The sequence below is a fragment of the Epinephelus lanceolatus genome, chromosome 4 (assembly GCF_041903045.1).
Source record: "Epinephelus lanceolatus isolate andai-2023 chromosome 4, ASM4190304v1, whole genome shotgun sequence".
NCBI classification, from domain to species: Eukaryota; Metazoa; Chordata; class Actinopteri; order Perciformes; family Serranidae; genus Epinephelus; species Epinephelus lanceolatus.
In genome coordinates this window covers 17,626,484-17,651,923 of record NC_135737.1, presented here as the reverse complement: position 1 = coordinate 17,651,923, position 25,440 = coordinate 17,626,484, and the positions used below count along the sequence as shown (strand labels likewise).

At 40.5% G+C, this 25,440-nt stretch overlaps 1 protein-coding gene across 1 annotated transcript in view; it reads left to right on the top strand.

Annotated features, from left to right (window-relative positions):
- Positions 1 to 2,671: 2,671 nt before the first annotated feature.
- The window catches only part of stard13b (StAR related lipid transfer domain containing 13b), a 72,421-nt gene continuing 49,652 nt past the window's right edge, over positions 2,672 to 25,440 (top strand). The window contains exons 1-5 of the mRNA XM_033631027.2: positions 2,672 to 2,816; positions 4,875 to 5,946; positions 12,544 to 12,687; positions 14,143 to 14,289; positions 22,146 to 22,179. Coding sequence (XP_033486918.1) covers positions 4,993 to 5,946; positions 12,544 to 12,687; positions 14,143 to 14,289; positions 22,146 to 22,179 — 1,279 coding nt within the window. The 5' untranslated portion in view covers positions 2,672 to 2,816; positions 4,875 to 4,992. The remainder of the gene's footprint in view (positions 2,817 to 4,874; positions 5,947 to 12,543; positions 12,688 to 14,142; positions 14,290 to 22,145; positions 22,180 to 25,440) is intronic.

Genomic DNA, 25,440 nt, shown 5'->3' with positions numbered 1-25,440 from the left:
TCTCATACGCTTTTTATTTACTCTCAGAGGCAATGCAGAGGACAGACACATTTTCAGTCTGTTTCTGTGTTTCACTTTTTGTCTCTGATTTTCTCCCTTTCACTCACACACACCTGCACACTATTGTTACCTTTCTCAGACTGAATAAACAAGAGCACATTTCTGCCTGTTTCTCCATAGTCAGTTTAGGTTGTGTACACATTTATGTGTGTGTACTCAACCTAGGACGGAAAAATATTTTAAAAAGATGCCTTGTCTTTTGGTTTTAACTTAAATAATAAACTGATGTAAAGGAGTTTGGTTTTCAGGGAGAATTCTTATTTATGATTAGTTGGCAAAAGCCCAGTGCCTCCTGTAATCTTTCCATGTAACCATTCCGACAATAGGGGAAATGTAAACACAGATATTAGACAAGGACATCAGGAATGTCACTCACTCTGAACAAAAGATCGGGAAACATTAAAAGTTGGCACACATATCTTATCTCACCGGTCAGATAGTGGATTTATGGCTGTTGCATGGCTGCTGTGTCGAGCATAACTCTTGAATGTTTGTCTTTCATAACTTCACCTGTATCTAAATGTCATACAGGGTTCCCATGGTCATGGAAAAACTGGAAATTTCACAATTACATTTCCAGGCCTGGAAAAGTCATGGAATTAGTAAAAATCATTTAAGATTTTGGAGAAGTCATGGAATTTTGTTGTGTGTAATGAAATTGTTTCAGGAATAGTCTTCCACATAATCCAACGTAACATCAGATTTATTTTCTGGAGCTGACAGTATGACTTAGCTCTAATATGCATAGATGTGTGATGGTTTGTTTACAAAAACATACATTTCTTCATTTTCCCCCCACATTCCATCTCTCCCTTCATGTATGCCCACTAGCGGAAGTCGTGTTTGAATAGAGTTTGAAATGTCTGAAAAACATGACGCAAGTGGGGCAATGAAAAAAAAAGCTGGGTCCTTAAAAAGTCATTAAAAGTTTTGAGATGTCCATGGAAATGTGTGGGAGCTCTGTATTAGAGCAACAAATCTTTGTAGTTCAGTACCAAGTTTTTTTAAAGAGTCCTGCAGCTTTACTGATTTCAATTCAGGATGAAATGGCAAAAATCTACCAAATCATGTATCCATCACCCATAAACGCACATTTGTTATCTTGTTGTTGTGTCCTGATATTTGCGTTTTAATTTTCTTAAGAGAGATGTTATTCTCTGTTTCTGGCCCAGGGATTCCCGATGTAAGCTTATAGCTAACTCTGGCACAGCTTGTCCCTGCAAATAGAATAAATTTAATAAGTTGCTTATGTTTTCAGAGCCCAAGGCAGAGGCTGATGATGACTTCTAAACACCAAAAAAAAGAACACATTGCTGAGAGCAAACGACAGCCACGGGCAGATTGCAAAGTATTTTATGAATGAGAGAAATTAGTCAGTGCTCATTTTTCCCCCCCTGGCCAAAGGTCAAACTGAGTCCAAGTGCTGACTTGTAGCTGTGGTTTCACCACCTCTCTCCTGGTGGGTGGACTGAATGAATGAGTGAACGAATGAATGAAACTGTCCATGATGTAAAGTCAAGGACTTATACAATGTGAACTCTTTTTTCAGCACATCTGTCCTATCAGAGAGCCCAGGAGCTGCACAAACAACAAGTCCTCGGCCAATGAACGAGCAAATGCTCAGACATGCCCCTTTCATGTTTACTCTCTGATGCTCATCTCTCAGTTTCACCCACAATCCTTATATGCAATATACCTGGTTCTTCCTACATTTGTTTTTGAATCACACTAAAACACTAGGAAGACTATTATTTACTGAGGAATGCCTTGGTTCAAATTTGTAAGCTCATGTCACCTGGGAATGACTTGCAGCATCTGTTTGACTTATAAATTTCAAGCAAAACACTACATAGATTGTGTGTAAATATTACAAGAAGATTTAAGGATAAATCCAGGGTTTGAGAATATTTAGGTATGTCTTTGATTATCTGGATATTCCCTAACTGTTCAAGTACATTTTTGCTTCTTTAAGACACTGACAGAATGTGAATCAACTTCATTAGCGAGTGCTTTCCCCTGACATACCATTAAGTATTTTGTCAGTTGGTGATTTACAACTTGACACCACAAATTGGCTCTCTGTCTGATACAGACTTCTAATTGGCAGTTTTTCCTATATATAGTGTCAAATAAAAACTTGAGGAAACATGCTTTTGGTTTCAATTCAGCATTCAGTCCTCTCGTGGAGATATCATCATAATCTAGGTGTAATATGCTCCAGTAAATCACGGTGCCTCACAGCTTTCCCCTTTGACTTGAAAGCATTCCTCAGCCCGGTGTTTTGAAGCAATAGGTCACGGCTGCGGTTCATCTTGCTCCTGCGCAGCTTGGGCCAGTGAAGTCAGCCATTCTTCACAGCCTGTTTGTGAGGGCTTGAAACCCATTTCACCTTGTTCTTTTACAGTGCCAAACGCTGCTGCTCCCTTCAACACACACCCTCCCCCACCCTCTGTCTCCTTTCTCCTCCTCTTTCCATCTCCTAAGGAGTACACATACTCCCTGCTCTTGCACATATTCTGAATGGTTTGCTAACCGAACACTGCTGCAGCACCCCCAGGGAAACTGAGGAGGAGGGGGTGGTAGTTGTGATGACAAGCTTGCCTTTTAGCATAATAGGCCTATGGGGACATAAGTGTGGCTCTGCAAGGGGCTGCCCAACCCTCTCTTCTCTCACAGGAACAAGACTCACTGCCACTGTTTTGCCATGCTTTCGTTGACTACTGTTTGGGCAACACACAACTTTTTCCACTCAGCAGGTGAGTCCTTCCATTTCTGTTTACCTGTGAATCTGACTGGCATGCGCTCATGATGGAAAAACAAGTGACAACTCTCACTCTCTCTCTCTCTTTGCTGATCCTGTTTGGTTGAGTTGAGAGAAGTATACTATAAGTTGTTTCTGCGTGAGAAGACTTGTTCAGGGCCTTTCTGTTGAAATTCTCCAAAGCTGGATGCTTTTTTTTTCTCCACTCCTCTAAATAAGTTGTGGTCTTGGCTTGCCAGTCAACACTCCCAGTTCATTTTCACTCTGTGACTTCTTCCTTCCATTGAAATCTGCTCTGCATTCATTTGAGAATAATGAGACCCTCTTTGCATAGTGTTTTTTAAAAGGGGTTTCTTGGAAGGAGCCCTAATCTCTTGTACACTCACTTCACATTCACCATCCAGGGACAGGTTTTACAGGAGCCACTACACAGCATTTCATTAGTTATTACTTAATGTTGCCGTGTGGAGAACATACTGTATGCTGGATTTTCCAATTTTCCCTCATCATGCCAGATTTATTAAATAATATCTCCAGAGTTAGATTTTGTCCTTGTCTGAGGTTGCTTTATCTGTTTGTGTCTTAAAAGCAGAAGAGTGTGTTTGCTTGTATGCATGTGTGTGTATATATATGTGTGCTTGTGTGTCTCAAGGCCATGGTAAAGGCGTTGCCAACTGCAGCTTTCTCACAGTAACAGCAGAGACACGTGTACATAATTGTGAATAACTTACCATTTGGAAGCTGCATTGTGCATTTCAAGATAATACACTGAAATAATTGCTTGTTTTCAATAAAAATCTCTGGGTTTCCATCTATACAATCAAATGTTTTGCTGTTAAAGGTCCAGTGTGTAGGGTTTAGGGGGATATATTGGCAGAAATGGAATATAACATAATAAGTATGTTTTCTTGACGTTTTATTGTCTTCGTATAGTCACCTGAAAATAAGAATTATTGTGCCCTAGAATGAGACATTTATATCTACACGGAGCAGGTCCTCGTCCATGGAGTCCGCCATGTTGCACCACCATGTTTCTACAGTAGTCCAAAACGGACAAAACAAATTCTGGCTCTAGATAGGGCCATTCACGTTTTCACGTCAGCCTCCATAGTTAGCAGGCCCCACAGTGATGAGCAATGTCAGAAAAATATCGATTTTTTTTTAAATATGAAACTGCTTTATTCAGTGTTTTTACCACTTTAAATCACTTGGTCTGTTTGTTTTAGAGAGGAAGAGACCTCTGTGGATAATGTGGCTCGCAGTAAAAACATCCTGAGCAGTGAACACTGACTAACTGGGAGAAGTTTCAGCTGGTTGCAGTCTTCACTCCTCACCACTAGATGCCATTAAATCCCCCTAAATCGTACACACTGCTCCTTTAACACATGAGGGGGAAAACATGTTGATTGCACTCAGCAGGTCTTGTGTAGGTTATGTTTATTTTGGACGTTTGCTGGTTCAGTTGCACTGTTATCCCATCTGAAAATGTCCTCTGAGGAAAGTCTTTGAGGTTGAAGGAGATGATAATCACCTGTAGCAGCACAATAATGCGACTGTTTGCTTTTCCGTGTGCACTTGGGATGTCTCGGACCTGTCCAAGGTGTGTTTTTAAGAAGGGTGTAATGAAGGGGTGAGAGGGATGTTAACCACAGTTGACCGAGGACATATTCTACCCTGATGAATGGTATAGTGCATTGTAAATCACTGACTGGGGAAGAGCAGTCAGATTCCTCTGTGCAGTGATGTCACCATGATCGTGTGTGAAACAGATCCAGACTTGAACAGCCCAGCCTGAGCCAGATGTTGAATTTCACAGCAAGCTTTTTCACTGGATGGCATGTACTCTGAGCTGTTCGGAGCTGGATGTAGAAGCTTTAAACTCTGATAGTACACTGAGATAGATACAGGACACAGAGACGTGTGGAAACAATCTAAGAAGTATGTATAGTCCATCTGGTTGTGCCTTTATTGTCTTTGGAAGTAATCTTCATCTCTCTGTGCTTGTCAGATGTTTTACATGCCATTCATGTGGTTTCATTTCTGTTTATTTCAGATCAGCTGGTGTGTGGTTTGACTGAACATCTTGGATAAAAATGGCCATCCAATACATCAGGCATAAGTACCTGTGGATTTATGATTTGAATTATGACAAACTGTAGAATAAGACAATAATGGAGTTTCCACCCGTGGTGAATTTGGAGGCACATCAGTCTTGGACAGCTTCAGGATTACAAAAATTAACCTTCTCAACACAGGGGTCAACCTCAGAAAGCTCTGCTCCCTCAGCTAACAACTCCCGCAGAGGAGATCATTGTCCCCATGAAGCCCAAAGCTCGCTGTTTGCGCCAGATGAGCACCTACACAAGCTGAAGAAGAGTTCTGCTTGTGTCAGTCATAACAACATAGATGTTGCAGAAGCTGTGTTGCTACAGCAGCCTGAACAGTCAGTCATTCTCAGTGAAACACCTCTGAACCAGAGTCCACTGGGCTCAGCTCAGCTTCATGAAGCAGGTATTGTGTCCACGTTATGTTGGTCAAATGACAACTGCTGTTCACTTCCTGTTTCTGAAGCAGGACCCCAGTCAGACCACATGGTTCAAAGTCATGTTGGTCAAACAGTGGACTTGAACTCTGCATGTGTAAAAACAGACAATAAGCCAATCTCAAATGGCCATGTCTTTAGACCTCCAGACGACCCGTGTCCCGTCCTCAATCTGGACTCCACTCCCACCTTCACTGTCACTGCGACTGTTCCTGACTCTAGCCGGAGAGCCCTGCATCTTCCATGCATTGTGGAGCACAAAATGAGCTCCATCACCTTCACACAGTACACCTGTCCCTCCGGAGCCGGCGGCCATGCTTTTGTCAATGAGAGTTCTGATGATGGAGAGTCTTCACTGGAGGAGGAGGAAGAGGGGGATGATCACAATGATGGTGATGATGATGACGACGACGATGTGTTTCCAGAGCTGCCTCAGAGTAAAGAGTATCTTGTCAATCACAGACAAAGGAGCACAGGCAAAGACAATCACAAGAGGAGAGGTGCTGTGAGTGCACGAGCAGAACTCAATCGCACGGCCAGAAACTGTGGTTATGAAGCAGAGGGTGAAGCCAGCAGCAAGGAGGTATGCTATTATTGATTTATTATTTACTACTGCCCTTGCATTGTAGTATTAATCACATGATAACTAATGTTGATGAATGACTAAAGATATATGTGGGCACAGACTGGAATTTATTTTATTTTTTGACGGACAGAAAAAATAAAATGGGCCTACATTTTAATATGCATAAAACAGTACAGTGCACATCTATCAATAAGATATGCAACATTATTAAATATGGGTCATCTTAAGGCAAAAAATATTTAGAGCTACATTTAAGAACCCTTTAAAAATAAAGTCTATGCACCTGTATGCCAATTTATTACATGCAAAATGTTGTAATAATAAACATAATATGACATTTTGTTCCTTACAAGAAGCACATATAAAAATTCCATGTGATGTCTTATGTTTCTCATGTTAAATACCTCAAAAACATGGGAAATGTCAGAATACCCTGTTTGAATTTGTGAGTTTATCACTGCAGAATCAGCAACTTGTATTTTGAATGTACAATATTTGACAGTAAAACTAAGTAAGAGACAAGCACAGTTCTAATGCATTTACTGTTCAATAACGAATTACCCCCAAATTCGAGTAGATAATAAATCACTTTAAGGCACTTCACTGACAAAATTGTGTACATCTAAAAGAAAATGGACATGCAGTGACATTAATCGGCTTCATTCAGTTAGTTCAAGGATACGACCACATTGTGAGCGTCCATATTTGACAGCTCTCAGCAGCTGACATCACTACACTGTGAGATAATGCATAGTTGTGTGTAAGTGTGTAGGAGTACACGGACTTCACATTTGTACTAAACGCAGATCCAGATGGAATGCAAACAGCTTCTGCTTTCTCTCCACTCCCTCAACAGGCAGCGGTGTTTTGACAGAGCCCATAGCAGGCCATGTTAGCACTGAACTTAGCCTTCCATTACTGAATGGCTCTCTTTATCTTTAACAAGCCAAAGCACATTTGAGCCTCTTTTTCACACAACCTCTACCTTGACCTTGTTTGTAACAATCTTGTAACCCCCCCCCATCCCTGCTTTTTATTGCCCTTTTAAAGCCTGGTAAGAATATTCATAAATATGTTTAAATCTGTTAGATATGTTTTCCGTTACAGCTGGAGGGCGCATATCCAATGACACATAACTGTCCTCCTTTTCTTAACGGTCTGCAGATAATAGCGCACTGTATACAGTCTGTTGGTCCGGTTGGATGTGGAGGTAATGCCAGCTTTATGTGCAGAATAACACTTTGCTCGGGATAAGTTGTTTTGAAAAAGAGTGGAAGAATGCAGGGAATCCTGGGAGCCTGTTGTTAATGTTATCAAAGGACAGCAGGTCAATGATTCTCATGCTGTCACACCACAAGCTCTGTTATCATATGGTGGGCTGCATTGTGGGCATCACTATAAGAAGGTATTCAATGTCATGGGACAGGCACGGAAGAAAGAAGTCTGCAGGGATTGATTTCACAGAAAAATAGGAGTGGAAACAAGCTGTCTGTCTTATCTACACACACACACACACACACACACACACACACACATACACACACACTAATATAGAAGATAAATTAACCAATCACAAAACCTGAAAAATTAGGCAAATCATTACATGAAAGATCTTCAAGGGACTGTTCACACCCGAATTAAAAATACATACTTGCCCTCTTACCTGTTGTGCCATTTATCAATCCAGATTGTTTGTTGTGTGGGTTGGGAGAGTTAGAGATATCAGCTGAAGAAAAGTCTGCCTTCTCTCGGATATAATGAAACTAGATGGCACTCGGCTTGTGGCGTTTAAAGCCCCCAAAAACTGCGTTTGAAAAACTCTCAGCAATGTCTCTTTCCAGAAATCATCACCTGGTTATTCAGAATAATCCACAGATTTTGTTGTTAGCAGTTTTATGTAGGAGATATTTTCAAATTGCAGAAGGAAGCATAGATGAGAGACCCGGGCTTGTGACAGCACAAAATATATAAACATTAATGGCATCGTCCTTGGCTTAGCTGTAACGTTTGTGGTGCTAGGTGAGCTAGCAGTAGATGCATGCTTTCCTGTGTGCAATGATATGGTTGACAGATGTAGTTCAGTAGAAAAAAAAATGGTTCCTGCATGGAACTACTCACAACAAGGTCTGTGGATTATCCTCAGTAATCGGGTCATGTTGTCTGGAAGGAGACATTGCTGTTGAGTTTTTCAAATGTATTTTTTGAGCACCACTCTAGTTCCATTATATTAGAGACGGCAGACATCTCTTTGGCCAAAATCTCCAACACTTAGCAACTCACACCTTAATAATTTAGACTGATAAAAAGCACTGCAGGTGAGAGGAAATATATGTATTTTTGATTTTAAGACGAGCTGTCCCTTTAACTGAACTGAAATGGCCATGACACCTAATAGGCTAAGGTCAAAAGGACAACAAATGCTAAATGCGAAAACAAATGCTCAGAAAGAGACAAAAGCGCAAAATACCAATATTCATCATGAATAAATCATTGAATGGGGGTCTTATTTGCATAAAATTAACACTTGACCTGCATCCAAATCTGCACCCAAATTTATCTTTTTTTGAATAATATAGACTAACTAGATGTTTTAGTGTAGTTGTTGATACATGTCTTTAAATTTTGTAAAAAATATTCAAGTGGGGAAAAGTTGGTGGAATATCACATAGATGCAGTTGTTAACATTAACCAACTGAGGGCACTGTATGCATAGTGTTTCCACTCTGTGTCATCTCATGACTCCCCCCACTTGCATCATTTAGCTCAACTGTGACTAAATGCCCCTAAAAATACACATTTCTTCATCTTTCCTTCCTACCGCACAGACATAACTGTGGCTGTGTTCCGTTAGTGTTTTGCATCGCAGGATATTAAGAGTCTAATTTATTCCTCCAAGTAGCCAGGTAGCCATTGCCCTTTTGCATGACCGGCTGCTACATTTGGATACCTCCATGGTGATCTCTGGCACTCTCTGTGGGTGGCGCAGACTAGGCACCGAGCCCAGAGCTCACACACTTAACTCCTCATTTCCATGTCAAAGCCGCTGTGTTGGGGTTCACAATGTGACCAATTTGCGCTGATAAAGTTATAGTCAGCTCACATTTTGTTGTCCCGAGAAGATAACATTAATGCATTTATCTAAAGGATTGACTCATACCAGCTCAGTTGCCATGGTGTTAGGACTTCACACAATTGCCGGGGCCGGATCGAGGGGAAAGAGATGAATCAAGGGTAGTGTCTCACTTGAGCGTCAAGCCCTCTCTGGAATTTGTCTCATTCTAAGTAGAAGTGTCCACATTCCTAAGCAGCACCTTGTGGGGATGTCACTGAAAAGACAGTGTGAATTTGTTCCAGATTTGGCTTGAACATGTGCCAGAATGGGGCATCTGTTTCTTGCATTTGTGTTTGTCTGACTCTAGGGGTTAATTAGGAGTCCAGCTCGCAAGATCTTCAGCTTCTTTCATTATCTATTCGCCTACAAAATACTTTTTCAGTCATTTGGCTTAAAAATATCCATTTTCCCACACATGAAATAACTGAAGTTGAGCTTTTTGCTCTTGGTTAAAATCGTCTTTTCACACACAAACACAGCTTGGACCGCTGAAGCTAAAAGTCAGTGTCTTGTCAGAGTTTTCTAGTCAATACATGGTGTAGACTTACTTTCAAACAGTTTGGTTAGTCTTTATCTTAATTTTAGTTGGCGAAATGTACACACACATGAGGATTTGTTCAGAATATGAAAAAAAAATGGCTTTATGTGCACAAAGCTTTTGCTACCATGATCCCAGGATGATAGAAAAGGAACTACAGCCACATCCTCATATGTCCTTATATGATCACAGGTCAATTTGTAATTACTAGCATATAACCAACCATATTGACATTGTTTTGTCACAGCTTGTCAGTAGTTCAAATACTGTAAGTCATCATCATTCTCAGTCTTTCTGTGATTCACAGACATAATTCCAAACATAATTTAGGAGGAATCATACAGATGTCCACACTACTGACAACTGTATGTCTCTACTTCCATAAAACACTCCCTAGAGAATATTTTAGAAAGATGGAAACAGAAACTGCAAAAGCCTTTGGGAGGATTTTCCAGGAATCGGTGTTCATTTCTTTGAACCAGTATCATTAGCCTATAAGGTTTACCTGAAGAGGAAAGGTCATGCAAATCTTAATCTACATTATTCTTGTCTCAGTTATTACAGGGGTCAGTCTCAAGTGTTGACATTATGCAAAGTTTATAAGTATGTGAAGGTCTTTTATTTGTGAAGCAGACACAGAGGATTGAGCTGTCTAAACACATTGATCCCATGTTAAACCTTTTTATTCCCTGGTCAGCACTATGCACAGAGGGCAGACATAGCAAAGAAGGAAAGCTTTATTTTTTCCTCTCAGTGACCCCAGGTGACCCCTCAGGCCTCAGAGGTCAGCAGGAGATTGTCCAGATTTAGGTCATTCCTGAGGGATTGAGTGGAAAAAGGCACTTTCTCCCAGTGCTGGGTCAGTCAGCTGTCACTGGGTGGTCAGCAGGGTATGTGGACCGTCTGGTGTCTGGTTCCTTAATTCCTCACAATTTGGGGAGAATGCAGTATAATGTACATTTGTCAGGGCCTTTATTTGTAATCTAATTTGGATGCACTGCTTCATGGAAAATGATTTTCATCTAAACAACTACAAAGGCAAATTGTAACCCATGTCAAATTATGACGTATTTAGAGATTGAACCAAACTCACTGTTTCTTAAACTGTATGGTATTTCTTTTACTGGAAGTAAACAGTCTATGGAACGCAGTGACTCTAAACACTCTCAAAATAGGTCAAAGGGTTGCCCTGTCCTCTGCTTGCACTTTTCTAATTTGAGTCAGCTTCCAGTGAATAAATAAAAATACTAAACAACTGTCATACTTGTTTCAAAAAGTTTATCAAAGCCCTTCAGACATTGCGGGGGTTTCCCATCAGAACATTTATTGACGAGTCCCTTCAATGAGATGATTGTGCACTGAGAGGCTTGATGTTATAAATGGAATAAGGACTTGATTTAGAAGTGACTAGCAATAATCGGAGCTCAGACACACTATTAAGTTTTAATTCCAGGAAAAGAATTATAACTGTCCTTGTACAGGGTATATTTAAAATAAGGCGAGTCAATGAACATTAAAGGACTACTGAGTGTGGAAACATATAGATGTAGCTATCTCTTATGTCTTCCACAGGCTTCTGAAGAGACATTTTGAAGTTGGGTTTATCACATTCTGTTAATTTCTCAGTTGTTTTCAACAAAAACATCCAAATCTGAACAATGTATTGGAGCCAGGGTGGAATTCAGCTGAATGATGGAGCAGTAGTCACTATAACTTCTTGAAGGAACTAAGGATGAATCTGCCTTGATCCAAAAAGTTAAACTATGGGCCAAATAGGCCTCCTCCTGTTTGCAAAATTTCTCAGTTGGCCCTCATTACTGGCATACAATCTTAACAGACTTCCTGCAGCAACCATATTCCAGGAGGGGCTTCATAGGAAATATATGTTATTATTGTGTCAAAAACCTTGGAGCAGTCCACTAGAGAAATTTGTCTGGAAAATTCAATGGTTCTGGGATTTCATTCTGGGATTCTTGAAAATGTTCCACAGCGATGCTGTCGAAGAGCACTTAGCATGTGACCCTCTCCAGGACTCCGCAGAACAACAACATAAATTTATACTTTGGTGACCGAGGTGTATCCTGCTGATTTATGAGGCTGGACCTCCAGATCCTCAGACACAGCTCCTGTCTGTACGAGAATGGTCTATTTATATACACGGTGTGTCTGGGGAGTAGCGAGAGCCGGTGCAGGGAATTCCATCATACTCTGCATGGCACACATGTCTGCAGCCCTTGTCCTTTGCTCTTTCACCCTGAGACACAGCAGAGGAGATCACATTTCCATGTGGAGCATCTGCAATTTACAAGATACTTTTTTGGGTTTGCCTGTAATTCTTTTTGGGTTTAGGGCAGTGTGGTAAAGCGACAGATGCTCTCACCTTACCCAAAAGCTCTTGTGCGTCTGGCAAGGATAACGGGCAATTACTGGACCAACTTACAAGCCCAATTTTACCCCTGATTTCAGTTACATTTAGTGTGGGTTTAAAAGTGAGATTAAGAAATTAATTTTGAAGTTTAGCTAAAGCGTATAATCAAGATATCAAGTGATCTTGATGTGTGTGTCACCAGCTCAACCTAACAACCTCAAATTAATTCCTGGGAACTCCTGTGTGTAGTAAATGCGTGTAGCCTACATGAAAACGTGTGTGCATAATTTATGTGTGTTGTTTATGTAATTGAATAAGGGACAAGTTACAGATCTTTGGTGAGAAAAGAATATGAAAATAAGATAAGAATAAAATACAAAAAGTTGTTTCAAAAACAGGTTAAACAAGACGAACTAAATGTGCTCAAATATAACAATTGTGCAAACAAACCCTGAAAATTGGGATAAAACTGAACCTCATAAGTGTATCAACATGCTGCTGCTGGCTCAGTCTTTGACTCCACACTCTAATAGCAGCAGTCTTCACTCAAACCAGTGCTTCTCTGATTACCCACAGCAGTCTCCACAGGTTATGTCTCCCTGGTCAGAGTCAATGAGCCAGCTGATGAGGAAACTGGACCAGCTCAATCTAGACATAGAAGAGGCTCTGAGTGCAAACTCCTCCCCCTCCGGCACACCCTGCACCACCCGCAAGAAACAGGTCAGAGTGTGTTCACACAGCCCGGCATCATGACTTCTGTAACTCATGTTAACATGAGGGTTTTGTCCAAGGATGTAGATTTTGTTTCAACATCGGGTGGGTGGGTGGGGGTATATGATATGGGGGATATGGGGTTATTGTGCCAGAAAATTTTGAGCATCAAACACTTAATTTACTGCTTTCTGGTGAGTTTTTCTGCATCAATTTTTGGTGTAAATGTCTGCAATTTTGTCAAAATAAAAGTCCCCCTACTTTTATGTTTTTATTAGGGGGTGACAAATGCACATGTTCTAAATGTTAAGGGGCAAGTGTCCCCCCTCTGGAATCTATGGCCATGGTTTGTCTCTTATAGTTTGATAACAATAACACAGCATTAACTGCGTGTACTCTGCCTTACCAAACAGCACTTCAACCATCAGTATCTAATGGTATGTGCACTGTCACGGTTGGTACTGTACACATTCCTGTGAGGCGTATGCTGCATACTTGGTCATGCTTGTAAACTTTGCTGAATCAATTTACTTTGCTCCGTGACGAGAAAATCCCGATGAATTATTCGGACCTGTAAGCAACAGGTGTTCATTGGAATTTTATGTCCCGCTGAATTTAAAAATGTTCCACATTAGGTTTAGATTTAACAAAGCTCTCCCAAATCAAGGAGTGGTAGCCCATAAATCCAGTGTGTGAAAGGAGATTCAATATGCTGATCTCTTGTGAGTCGTAACTGCGCCTGTGACTTGTGAGATATGGGGATATAGTCTGTCAGCAACACTATGGGCTTTGTCAAGCTGTCTTATACCATCCTTCTGACTTGACTCTGTTTTATGATGTAGGTCTGCAGCTCTTGGATGTGATACTGGAGTGTACAGTGCTCTAGCTGGGTCAGAGTGGTGCGCTAAGAACAGACAGCTGTTGTGCTTTTGAGGTTGCGACTGGGATCATGCAACTCTGTTGGCAAAAAGGGCTCTTCTCATAGTGGCATGTTGCATGAAATATCCCACTTAGAGTTAGCATTTGGGAACAAAAGTGCTCTTTTGGGGTCCATATGCATGTACGACACAGAAGAGCTATTGTATTGAAGGGAGTTTATATGATTTGGTCCATTAGAAATGGTTGAGAGAGGCTCACATGCCTCCCAGGCATCTGCATAACCATCCCAGGCATTCACTATTACTTGCTTTAACTAATGACAGGCAACTGGGCAAGACAAGACATCTTTACTGGGATATTTGACAAGGTCATAATCTCTGTCCTCTCCAAAGAAGATCTGCGCATACAGGCTCCTTTGTGTACCTCTGTCAAGCTGAATTGAGAGTGGAGATTTCACTTCCCCAGCAGTTGACCTCAGCCTCTTGTTTTCTTTTCCCCTGGCCACCGTTGAGACCATCCTGTCTGAGTCTGTTCGGCCAGACAGAAACAGACCCGGTCTTGATTGTTGTTGTGATGTTGTTGCAGTGGGGTGCTGTTTCGAAGTCCACGTTAAACCAAGTCCTAAATGACCAAGCTCTCCAAAGACCGGACGGAGGGGAATGTCCAAGCCAGACAAAGTCCTCTGCTCCTCGCAGCGCCTCGATGGGAACAAGAGCAACAACCAAGAAGACGGTGAGTTTTTCTCAGAATAACAGCTTCCTGCAGGCATCTGACAGTTTCTCTGAAATCAGAATCATACAGGCAGTCTGTGATACAATACAATACATACAAACTTACATACAGTTTTGTTGTCCAGTTCTCATCTTAAGGCTGAGCTGCTTAATTCCTAACTCCACAACTGGTTGCACATGTTTTCTTTTTTCAAATCTGGCTTTAATATTTTTGGGTGACTGCCATGACCTGTTTACTTCCTGCATCACAAAGTCTCTCTCCCAGCTAATTCAAAATTCTTGTCTGTCTGTAGCTGTCCAAAGGGGATTTTCACTTTCAAAAATTCTAAATGTTCATCAGTGGATTACTTTATCAGAAATAAATCAGATAAAATCAGATTTTGTTGTGGAACTTTGCTGAACAGTCTTGTTTCAGCACATGGTTTATGTTCCTGAAAAGATGCTGTATGGTCATTCAGATCCAATCTAGATGTTTCAGGGGTTCAGACATCTGTTTTGTTTTGACTTGAATATTTTTCAAATAAGAAACTGAGGGGAAGAAACAGAATGACTGCATCAGTGATTCCTCTGCAAATATTTTCATGAGCTTCTTATTTGTTTCCTTCATGAATAAAATCACATTCTGAAAAACCTACATTTCACAATCACATATTTGACCCATAGGTCATGATCACAGTGTTCATAGAAGTTTTTTTAGATAACTCCATCACCGGTCAGCTGAAATTCTGACATTCTCCTCTGTACAGCTGCTCTTCTCTCTACATCTGCAAATATTTGAGGTTTGCGTTGGGAATAAGGTCAGCTTAGGCATTCTTAAACAAGCAGGACTCACTTGTGCTGGACGAAGTATATAAATGTCACTATTCAACAGCCCTAAAAGAAACAGACAACTGAGAGATTTGCGAAATGCAGAGGGCGGTTAAATTCAAAGCCTTTCAGCTTGTGCTTTGTGCTTTCTTGATGGCTCCACTGCAACCTGATGGCAAACAACCTGCTTCTCAAAAACTGTCCCCATTCGATCAAACTCTCTTAAACTTTCCAATCTCATTTAGTGGTATCATTTTTCACTGTGCTACCTTGTAAAAGTTGGATTTGTTTTTCTGATACTATATTCTGCAGAGTACAGCTTGGAGCACAGTGAAGGTATTTGCGATGAGACTGAGCGTTGAGCTTCAAAAGTTAAAGAAAATTATTTTGTCTGTGAGCACTGGGTACTTCAAATGATTTAATATTAGTCCTCAGATGTGTTGCCACCTGTGTTTTTCGTGCACCTCATAACTCCCTCTTGAAAATGACAGCAGCATGGGATAAAACTTGGCTCGAGGACAGCTGGGAATGTTCACATGTGTTAAAGACAAGAGTATTTTGGCTGTGGCGTAACCTTGAGTGTCATGAGATCACAGTATCATGAGATCATATGTCACATGATCAATTATCAAATGATAAATTTCATATTCATGTTGATATTTGTCAAACTGTTGAAATAACATTTGGATTTTGCTCAACTGTAGCTTTGTATGGCAAAGCAACTTATCTGCATTCAGTGGTTCATATGATATCTAACGAGCCCCAAGAATGACATAACATACTTAACATAAAGTTATGTGCTTAATGTAAAGTTACGTAAGATAGATTTATGTAACATTGGTAAGGTTTAGGAAAAGAAACATGATGGTGACATACTTTTAAAATAACTCAAAGTTCACTTGGTTTCCCATGGTCCCATCCACCACTCATCATGCCTCCTTACACAGACCTTGAGTCTCCATACTACTTCCTTCTTTACTCCTGTGAGCACATTGGTCACCTGATTGCAGCCTTCCCAAATTTGGTTATAAATGAATTATGGCTCATGATTACGTGGGTTACATACAAATTGTGGTGCATTACTTTTCGTAGGTTAGAACAGCCTAAGCAAAGTGATGTCTGAGAATTGACTATTTATTGCATTTACCGCACACTGGGTGCTCTGAAGGCTGAAAATCAGAATCAGAAAATATGATCTAACTAGTCCATACCCATAGGTAGCTTTGTCACCTTCTACCTATGCCAATCCTCAATGCCTATGTGCAGTTTCACATAGATTGACCACGACAGTGAGTAGAAAAACGTGGGACAGACAGAATGACACACTGACAGTTTCCATGATTATGTGATATCGGCCACAGGGGGAGCCACAGCAATCGGTCGCATTTTAGCCATTTTTAAGCATTTTTCTGTTGTTATAGCGCCACCCAGTTGCCAATTAGAGTTACATTTCTCCAGTGACTTTGAGGCGTCCTGTTCTACATATCTACCAAGTTTAGTAAAAATCGATATGGCGGTTAGGCCTAGATAAGAAATTAGCTCTCTAGCACCCCCATTTTGTTTGATCGGGTCAATAATGGAGGGGTCCCCTCAGATTATGTGTGGTCATATGCCTATAAAGTTGCGTGGTGATTGATGAAACCCTTGAGATGTTATACACCTTTATGTGATGAGCCACGCCCTCCGCAATATTCATTGCCTTATAGAAGCTCAGTTTTAGTAAGTTTTACAACTCTCAACTTGTCTCTACAACATATGGGGCATGAGATATGCCCGTTCAAAGTTTGCAATTTCAATCGGTTGCTATAGCACCCCCCTTTGGCCAATTGATGTAATATTGCTTCATTTGCATCCTCCCATGACCCTCTACCACTGTGCCAAATTTCACATGGATTGACCAAGTCAGTGAGGAGAAAAACATGGAACAGACACTCAGACAGACACACCCGCAGACAGAGTTTTTGTCATTATATAGTAAGATAAGATAAGATCAGCATTAAGAAAAGTTTAAATTTAAAGGAATAGTTTTACATTGTGGGAAATACGCTTTTTTGGCAGATAGTTATATGAGAAGATTGATGCCACTTATATGTCTGTACTGTAAGTATGAGGCCACAGCCAGCAGTCGGTTAGCTTAGCTTAGAATCAAGGCACATCAAGGAAACAGGGGGACACATGCTATCCTGGCTCTGTCCAGCAGAAACAAAATCCCCTTACCAGCAACACTTACCCCAACACAAATAAATATATTCCCCAAAATGTCAAACTATTCCTTTCAGTTTGTGCACTGCTTTAAATGTGACTCTGCAACGTTTGCAAAAAACGAATGAAAGGACATGTCAGCAGCTTCGCACATGCAGAGATTTTTCCTCCTCAGCCCCTTCTGAGAGTCTTACATAAGAGTACTATGAAACTTCTGACAGGAGGGAGCGAGAATGTGATACAGATTGAATCACAGTTTCTGAGTCTAAGAATAAACAGGCCAAATGTGTGAGCCAGTACACCCTGCTTCAACAGGCAGTTACAGCTTTACTGAGAGATGTTTTATGGAAGTATCTGGTAAAAGTCTGCCCGACAAACCTTTGACTCCCCCCTGCCTCTGTATGATCTCTAAAAACTGGAATGCACCTCTTATCTCCCTCAATCAGGCTGCACATCATGCAGGCAGAACTAATCTTAGCTGGAATGTGTTGGGTGTTGGATTTAAGATTTTGTCTTGTTGGATGGAGATATATATACATTTTTTTGTTGTTGTTTGTTCTTCATATCATTACTTACACAATGACTATAAGACAACGGTATGAGCCTTTTGTCAACAGACTTCTTCACAGCCATCGTCCTAGAATTGAATCCTACTAACAAAGAGCAAAATAAGGAATTTTCAGGTTTTTACACTGACAACTTTTCGACAGTTAACTTTTAACCTACTAAAGCCACTGACTTTTCTGTCCTATACGATAACCGTTGTTTTTCTGATTCTTCTGAGCCTGATGTCACTCCCAGTCTTTTAATACAGAGACTGACGCCAAGTGAGTCAGTAAATACGCCAGTGTTTTTACTCATAATAAGTTGCAAACTCCTCAATTATGCAATTTATATTGTCATAGCAGGATTTTCATCGAAGGTAGCTCCAAGAATGCTGTTTTGTCTGTTGTACCAAGTGTGTTTGTCTTTCCACTCTTGTATGACTTATTCAAAAGGTCTTTGTATACACTGTATGTGGAGTAGAAATTATTTGTTGTCATAGAATTTGTTTGTTTTTTTCACTTCTCAAGCAAAAATGCCCAACATTCACATCTTACAGCTTCTCAAATGTGAGGATTTACTGCTTTTGTTTAATTTCTTTCCTTGTACACTAAATATATTTGAGATTTGGACTGTTTGTCAGAGAAGACAAGCAATATGAAAACATAATCTTGGGCCTTGAAAAATGTAATGGCCATATTTCTGAATTTGAAACATACCGCTTGTCACTTAAAAGAAACAGGAATCTAAATGCTCAAAAATCTGGTAGGACCTCGATCATAGCTGCTTTTCTTTTATGTTTTTTGTTCTTAATTTTATTTAGGAGGGGTTTTTTTTCTGCTCAGACACATGCCAGGAGTTTTACCACCACGACTGAAGGATGTTCATACAGCCTCAAAAAAGAAAATAATTCAGATTTAAGAATACAGAATGAAATATACAAAGGTCACTTGTGATATTGTTAAGGACCCCTATGTGTCACTTAGATCATATTCTTAATATTGTCACAGCACAGTATTGATACAGAAGTGTTCATTTTCTACTGATCCCGGTTTTAACATACCTGAAGACCTTATGAAGGCAGAACAAGAGACTCAACTCTGCCTCAGACTTCCAGAGAGCCCTTCTCCCACACCAAGAGGAACAAATACTCTCAGTGTGAAACACTCTGAGGGAAACAAGACGGCTACTGTCCTCCATGACAAGGTAAAGATCATTTGTACTTGTTAAATATATTTTACATACATGATCTCAAATTCAGCAAAGTGAGTTGAATAGTGCTAAAAAAAGAAGAAGAAATAGAGAAACAGAGCAGGTGGGGAAACACCTGCAGTAACTGTAATACATGATCCTAACTAGTATTACATCATGTGTTGTCTTTAATTCATCACTTCATCCTCTCTCTGTATTACATTACATTGCATTACGTTACATCACCTTTGTAATGCATCTACTGTCTCTTCTCCTTCTGTGTGAATGGTGTGTCTGAGTTTGGTTTCTTGAGTGTATGTGCAGTCTGTCCTTTTCAGAGGTCTCTTTGGTACAGAAGAGGCTCAGAAGTCCAAGTCCGTGGTGGGGATGTTCAGTGTCTTGTCTGATCCACAGCCTTCAAGCTAAACACTTTTACATTTAACCTTAAACTCTCATTAACTACATTTAATATTTACTTATGCTACAGGGTGTTGTGTGTTGTACAGATAAGACTAATATGTGATTTTCGGCTTAATAAATTACATTTGAAATGTATTGCTGAAATGCTGTTGTGTTGTTATTCATAGAGATCAAGACGTTTGTGAGTTAGTGAATGTTTGACAAACGGAGAAAAAATTTCCTCAAACAGAAGTACAGTTATCTTGTTGATGCACACTACAGAAAAAATGGGTCAACATTTTATTGTACATATTGACAGGAGTTCCCTCTATCCATCTGCTACCCACCCAAATCAATTATTTCTCGATTTGATTTGTTTCAGAGACTTACATCAACACAACATTTCACTCCCCCTACATCAGTTCCTGAAGGCTATGTTGAAATGCTTGAAAATCTGCTTGGACCGCAGTCATAGTTGTATGTATATTTGTGGTAGTGATTTTGGTCTTGCTGCTCAGCACAAAGTCTGTTTGAGGCCAGCACTTTCCCATGTTCTAGTATTGGTGGATAGAGACATATTTGGGTTGAGGATTTCTACTTTTAATTGTTGTTGACAGAGACGGGCACATCAGAGGACACGCTGCTCTGTCATTTGGACTGACCAGTCCTGTAACTGCCCTGCTGACTCTCAGGCAGGGTGTCATTTGTGCTGGGACAGCAGCTATCATTCACCCACACAGACCTGTCACTCCATGTAAACATCCTTGTTGGTGAAAGCAAAGGCAAGTTTTCTCTCTGACAACAGCCCTGACAGGGACTCTGTGCTTCTCCTGCGTGGAGAATGTCACTTTTCCTGACCTGCAACCTTTGACATGTGTCCACCATCTGCGACTGCGGACCATTTAAAGTGGGTCAGTGCACGAGATATGCCAGTATGAAATACTTTCTTTTGGCTGCCGAAAAAGAGAGAGTGATGTGTTCAAGTCTTTGAAGCCTTATCAAATCAGCACATCTCCACTGGGGCCCTGCATCTGGTTTTTGGAGTGCTAATTTTCACAAGTTTATTTCTGAATCTGGGTCTAAAGCTGGCCCTTTGAGACTAACTTATCAGATCCAGTGCATTTCCCTCTCCTCGAAGACACATGTCGATTTTGAAAGCACAGAGATGACGGTCCTCCGTGTGTCTGTACATTAAACCCAGCCTTTGAACTCTGTTACAGAAGTGTTTAGATATGTGATGAAATTCTGCCAGACTGTGCCAAATCTCACAGTCAATAATGAGGGATACATCAGTGGCTGCGACTCATGGTTTTCAGAGGCCCCACTCTCCTCTTCCATATTTAAACAGAGGTAAAATACACACATAAGAGTATGAGTCATACCTTTATGACTTGTTTTCCTACTTTCCTCATTTCTCTGTTGAGTAAGATTTAGATAGTTGGGATTTTGTGCCTGGAGATAACTGAGTGGTTGAGCCTGCTAACCTTGGAGGCACATGGACACCCCTGGTGGTTCAGTGCAGTAACCTGCCAAATAATTCTTGGCCATGAATCTCTCAATGCTTTCAATCTTCTTCTCTGAATAAATAGAAAATCAACTCCCAGGTGCTCGCTGTCCTCTGACCTCATTTGCCGTTTGGCCTAAAAATGTCAAAGACCATGTTAGAAAGACAGATAGTGCACAAACAAAACCACCTGTCCTGTTTAATCCAGCCCGTCAGGTCTTTTTTGTTGTCACAGCAAAGTGGCAGCCATATAGGTCGCTCATGCAGCCAAGTGCTTCTATAAACTGCAAGCATTTCTGCTGCCATGACAACACTGGGCGGCCGTGGCCCTCATGAAACATGCAGTACACGACTAGTTTATTGTGTTAAGTCCAACAGACGTATAAAACCTTTGCACATATGTTGATAGAAGTTTGAATCAGCACCATGTGTGCTGATTGCCAATTGACTGTCATAACAAAGGATCAACAGTATTGCAAACAGGCAGGCTGGGAGTTTTTGTTTCTTCTCTGCCAAGGGAGAAATGTGGAAACAGGGCAAGCAAACAAGAGCGTAAATCAGACCAGTGGGGCACAGATAGGACTTGGAGGTGAGAGTTGGGCAAGAGAGGGGAAGCTATCCTGACTGGTTCAGGTCAGGAAGACACGTTCACCGCTGTGGCCTCTGGTGGTCATTTCATTACCTGCAAAATTAACCACTGAAATTAAGAACCTTTATCACCCACTGTTTTAAGTGAGAGTCCTATTTTGTTTTGTTTCATTTTCCAGTAACGTTTAATATGCATCATCCATTCCTTAATAAAATGTCCTTTAATCTTTTGCTAAAGAATTTCCTGAATTATCAGGACTACACTGACAGCAGATAATTAGGGAAAGTAGGCTGATGAGCAGCACCGCAGCCTCTGAGCTAACAAGTGTAAAATCATGCCATTATGCAGCTGTGGATACTCTTTATTGACTTTGTCATTAGTGATTACACTGTTGAAAAATGCATGGAGCAACCATGGAGACATCCTCTATCCCTGAATTCAGGGAACTGGGTGTGTGCCTCTAATGGTTTTCACAGCCAAATAATGTGAAATGCTTTTCTTAGCTTTGAGAGTGCAGCTACATCTAAGTAACCAAATCCACAAACTTAATGTCATTGTTGTTGCCCACATTTGTCCTTACTGTGCTACACTTCCTGATAATTTGTTTGCTTTTGTCTTGTAGATTTTCAATAAGATGACCAACGTAGCCAGGGCAGGTAAGACAGTTTTTTGTGTTTTCAAACAGCTTTTTGATGTGATGTGCTTACATCACTCAGAAATGAACACTGCCACTTCATATAAAAACAAGAAGGTGTTGTCTCCGGTCTTATATTCAGGTAAAGGTGACAATGGCGCCACTAGAAATTTTCATGGGGTGGCCCGATGGGGCCACTGAAAATCTTGGCAGCACCCCAGAAACCTAAAGCCATGACTGAATTTCAGGAACTTGGTTACACTGTTGAAGTGCATAGGCTGGTTGAAAACTGTCAGTGTCAATATGGAGACGTAAGGAATCACATAGTGATAAATGTTGGTTTCTCATTTTACAGTTAACTAATTATCTGATGTGCACAGACTAATACCAACACAGTTAACTATTTGGTACCCACAACAATCCTGTTTTAATGTGTATGTATCTGTACATACATTTGTTAGGGCTTTAGCTTCAATCTGAAGGAGGGCATTGATTGATTGTTAGCAACAAAATATTTATATGGAACAAGCCTTCTCATGTTTAGGGAAGACCCATAGAAAACATTATCATTCAGATATCTTGAAGTGAGACTCTAAGGGACCCCTTTAAAAATGGCCATTCCAGTTGTTCCCTTTCCAAAATGTGGCCTAACTTTGGAGCGAAATTGAGCCCTCCTCCTGACAAGCTATGCTGATATAATTGGAACCAATGGTTCCAATTATATCCAAAGATACCACTATGTTCAAGGTTGCTCAAAAAATGAGCACCCCACAGCCTCTTTCAGGCAATTTTGTTTCCCCCAATTATTGTCACCAAGAGGCCAGCGATTGTATCAGTGTATCTCTGCCTAGTGACCCAGGTAGAAATAGCAGGTAGAGAAAATGGATGAGTAGATGTGAACAGTGGTGACCAGATGGATATCAGAAAGCTAAAAAAACTTTACCCTACCACACTGTGCCCGCATATTTATACTTTATCACATTGAATATAATGTGAAATGGAAAAGGAATGTCTGGTCAATGTAGCCTTAACACTTATTTCAGGGTGTAGCTGTTTCTTACCCGCTCCTGTTCCTTTTAACTAAGAGACTAAAGCTTTGACTGGATAAGTGCTAAATCTCCCTGCGTATCACATTATTTTTGCTCACCAGGCAGTTTCATTAGAAACGTAGCAAGAAAAGGAACCTTTATGCTAAAATGTAGAATTTTGACACTGTTACCTTGTAAAATTTCTCTTACACATGCTGAGTCTAATAAGTTTTTATGGTCTTGACAGAACTTTATGTCTGTATCAGTTTTAAAGCTTGCTCTCAGGGAATCTGGTCAGTTTCAGTCTACAGTCAGTGTTTCTGCACTGCTGTCTGGCACGTCATGAAATCCTCGCTGCAAATTGATCCTGCACTGTGTCCTGGCTTGTATGGTGGCATTGCTCAGGCCTCAGACAATGTTAATAAGACTGACAGCCACAGGTGTCTGTGAGCTCCCTCCCAGCTTGTGTCTCAAGAATGTCTCTCATTTTAAGGCCTTCTATATATTGGTCACTTGGCGGGGTGCAGTTAAAATTAGGCAGCGTGCCAGATCATTGTTTCTGTTTTGCTGAGGGGAAATATTTGGCCTGGTGTGATGTGGCCCTTGGGGGGCAGCTGCGGGATTTGGATAGATGCCATTTTAGGATCAGGTTGCACTCTCACATGACCTCTGTTGTGCATGATGGTAACACACAAGTGGACATTATGGTCTGGAAAAATTCCATGTCACTTTTATGCAGCAGTTAACTAATGTGTGGTCTATGAGATATGCGCTATGACTGATCGCTGGTTGCTCCTAACTGTAATTCTTGGAAACCCGAGTGTGAGACCACCATGAATAACATCAACAAGTTTGTCAACACAGCTATGAGATTCCTTCTAATACATTTATCATTGTATTTTTCCACCATATGATTTTCATGGTAAGCTGCGTATAAGACCACATTTGAGGTTGGCTGAGCAATGTCACTGTCAAGTTTATTAAGTCATCAAGTTAATGAAAACAACATAAGTCAAGTTCAACTGGAATCTAATAATAAAATAACTTTGTGGAGAGTGATGAATGTTGCAAAAAGGACAAAGCTGGCAGAGAGTCAGACACATTAGGTGCGATATTCCCTGTTTGTATTTTACAGCTGGGCTGAGGAGACCTTTTTTATGACACGGATACGAGGTGGCCAGATGGTTCTCAGTATCGTCCATAACAACACTGTCCACCTCATTAAAATGACATTGTCCAGGAGAGGAAAGCACATTCTTTGGGTCCAGATCCAAAATAGCAAAGCAGCAGTGAGAAACCCGCTGGTATTCTGTGCTATAAATGTGCAGTGTCTTTTTATTGCTCTCATATGCACATGGTCTACACATTGAGTGTGTTTGTAAGTACGCACCATTTTCATCAATAGCTGCCTGTAAATAAAACATTATGGTTATTAATAGCAAGCTATTAAGGTAGTTGTGTAATGAGTAAATCCATTTAAATCTTGAGTATTCATGAAACCAGAAACATGAATTTTACTAGCTCACAGTTTACCTTAAAGACAAGTGATCTTTTTTTGCATCTAAAAACATGTATGCACTTTTTGCATGATTGTCATGCCATTTAATGCAAAAATATATATATATTTGCATGCACTTTGATGAAGTTTTTATGAAACATTCACCATATTAGCCAATTAGGATAGCGGCTGCCTATGTCACCTATAGGAAGATCTGCCACTGCACAGGTGGACATTACAAACATTTAAGGAGCAACACAGCCAGTAGGAGCCGTTCACAAGTTTTCTCATCTCCTATTACATTTCTCTCATCTCTTTGATGCTTTAAACAGCCTTAAATTCAGCTGAACAATGGCCTGTTTGTCTCACAGTCAGCACTGATACGAAAGTGAGCAGAGATGTCAAAAATAGTTTAAGGGTTTCAAAACTCCTTCTACTTGTTTTTATTTGTTTAAGATCCAGCAAGGCATTTGTGGAAAAAAAGCCCTTTTAGCCATCTTGACTTGTTGTTTTGTTTTTCCCGAGGCAAAAAAAGCTCAATCCTAAAAACGCATATGGATATGCTCAGAGAAGATTTGGTCTATGGCGGGGGGAAAAAAACCCTTAATCCTCCTTCTCAAATGTTTATTTTCTGAAGGCATTACTCAACGTTTATAGAGCATTTTTAAAGTCTTGAGTAGATGATCGGCCAGAAGTGCCTTATTCCCTCTCACACAGCGTCATTTGTATGGAAATCTATTCCCTACAGTCTCTTTAA